The 2,367-nt window shown below is 40.5% G+C and overlaps 1 protein-coding gene across 1 annotated transcript; it reads left to right on the top strand.

Annotated features, from left to right (window-relative positions):
• Nucleotides 1-733: 733 nt before the first annotated feature.
• Nucleotides 734-2,351, top strand: LOC110444269 (mitogen-activated protein kinase kinase kinase 4-like; the record flags this gene model as incomplete). Its single annotated transcript, XM_021488659.1, has 4 exons — nt 734-1,003; nt 1,505-1,654; nt 1,878-2,039; nt 2,214-2,351. Coding segments are annotated over 4 exons (720 nt in total), but the record flags the coding sequence as incomplete, so codon positions are not given.
• Nucleotides 2,352-2,367: the final 16 nt, after the last annotated feature.

Raw genomic sequence — 2,367 nt, 5'->3', positions numbered from 1 at the left:
ATTTGGGTCGCCCGAGGTATAACGGGGCACAAATTTGGTGATTCTCGGGAATCGGTACTAGTACGGCAGCTCATTGGTATCACATCGCTAAGAACGGTAGTACATCGTAAGAACACTGGTGTAAAATTAAGCAATGGCAGGCGACGGTAGACTTTTTTGAACATGCTCAAACATTGTCCCCGTTGTGCTGCCGAAGCAAGCAACGAGACTTTGATCGGCGGCTCTCCGGTGGCCTCAATGTGTACCATACTGGTACAGATGTACTAACGTTATACTACCGTAGCATCTGCAGTGCAAATTTTATCACTTCGCTATAGCTCCAGTCAACGGTGGCAAATCGGTAGAACAACGGCTGTGCCTTGGTATAACATCGGCGGAAAAGTGGTCTTTGGTAGCACATTGCGGTTCTTACATCGGTATCACAACAGGATTGCCGGAACTACATCAGTATTGCTACTATCAATATAGAAGTGCTTTCTCCCCGGAGCTCTGCCGATTTTCTAGGCCGTTGTCTCGGTTGTTAATATTTTGCTGCGGTTTAGTCTCGGCGAGGTACGTCAGTAGTGTGTGACAGGCCCTTAAAGAGAATTCTTTTCTATAATTTGTGTTGTGTAATATCTCAATAACATATTGAAAAATATGTTATACAAAATGGAATTCTTTGTGATTTTAATTAAAAATTATGATATCAAATATTAACCAAAGGTAACACAAGTTCACACTTTATACATAGGTGGAAGCTTCATTGAACAAGGGCTACCTTATGTTCATCCCGTCCAGTATTATGGACTGTCGCCAACTCATCATCCAATTGCTGAATGTGACTTGTGGGCGGGAGGACCTGACTGGATCTCATGACATCAACCAGAGGGATGAGGGATACCTTCTCATGGTTAACTGTAGTGGGGGAACTGAACATAGGGAGGAGTGTCCCTTGTGGACAGGGGAGACAATCAAAGTGGAGCCTACAGCAGACACAGCAATTGCTCTCTCACATATTGAGGTGAGTTCTAATATTCATAGGTCTATCTTTTTTAGATCACACAGGAATTACTTTCAGTGTTCACCCCATGTCTTGTGCTTGACTTTAATGCTTTGAGTCTTGATGTGGCCATGAATCCACTTATTGGTTTGATTAACGGTGAATGGCTGGATAGCTGGTAAGACGTTTTGTTGAAACTTCATTTCACGTCTAGAAAATGTATTGGGTAGCTCTGATAAAAATGCCCCTATATAGTATGTACATAGTACCTTATCATAACTCATAGTCTGTTTTATAATAGAACATATTCAGATTGAGTCGTTGTTATTAGGCCTGACTGATGTATGATTTGAATTAAGCCTTTGGGTATCTGGTGTTATGTATTTGATAGATTGGTATGTTGTATATATCTTATATTGTGTGTGTGTGGTTGACAGGTTGCTTCAGAATGTTTCTAACATTGCTGTGGAGTGTTTACCAGGTTGGTTTTGCTAACTCAGGCTATTGCATTTTGTTCTGTAGGTTGATGGCCTCCTGTTAGTTGTGATCCATTCCTCTCACCTAATGACACAGAGGAAAGAATTTGAGCAGCTGATGGGGAAATCTGTAGCTCTGGTCAACGAGCAGACATCCTGTCACCAAGCCATTGCAGAATCTCTGGGTGAACTCAAGGTAAGACAGCTTTCGATGAGAAATGGAAGCAGTATCAGTAAACTTTAATCAAGTTTAATACAATAACTTTTCAGGTGTCTGCATGGATTTTTTTTTACAATTATTGGGATCAAAAAAGATTTTTTCTAATTAAAATTATGACAAAGATTTTAATACTACGTGTAGTAAGAAGATTCACATTTTCTGTATGTTTTAACTGTAAGACTTTATTTTAACGCTGTAGGAGGCCGCAGAGCAGCTTCAGGAGAAGGTGGTGGCTGCCATTAAGGAGGTGGACACCAAACTCAACTTTGATGACATTGCCAAACTTGAGGACAACGAGAGAAATCACCTTTTGAATCTCTACAGAGAAACCATGCTCAAGGGATACAACTTTGGTTTTGAAGTGAGACATTTTTCTGTTTATTGTTCTGTATTTTCAAATCAATTTACAGTTTAACTTGGCTGTTTGAACCATAGTCGGGTACTGACAATTTAGGACAGATTAAATATTCAAATTTCAATAAAAAATAAGAGTTGTTTATGACAATAGTGATTCAGTCAAATTTATCTGTTACAGTACCTGAGGGAGGTGACTCGTCTGGTTACAGGAGAGCCACGACAAAACTTAGGACGACGGCTAGTCAACTTTGCTCAGGACTGGATGAACTTTGTGATGGAGAAATGTGAACGTGGCAGAGGCATGAGACCCAAGTAAGCAAGGAAGTGTCAGC

This window comes from Mizuhopecten yessoensis, unplaced genomic scaffold, assembly GCF_002113885.1.
Source record: "Mizuhopecten yessoensis strain PY_sf001 unplaced genomic scaffold, ASM211388v2 hete_36077440, whole genome shotgun sequence".
In the NCBI taxonomy this organism is placed as follows: domain Eukaryota; kingdom Metazoa; phylum Mollusca; class Bivalvia; order Pectinida; family Pectinidae; genus Mizuhopecten; species Mizuhopecten yessoensis.
This window is presented reverse-complemented; position numbering and strand designations above follow the sequence as displayed.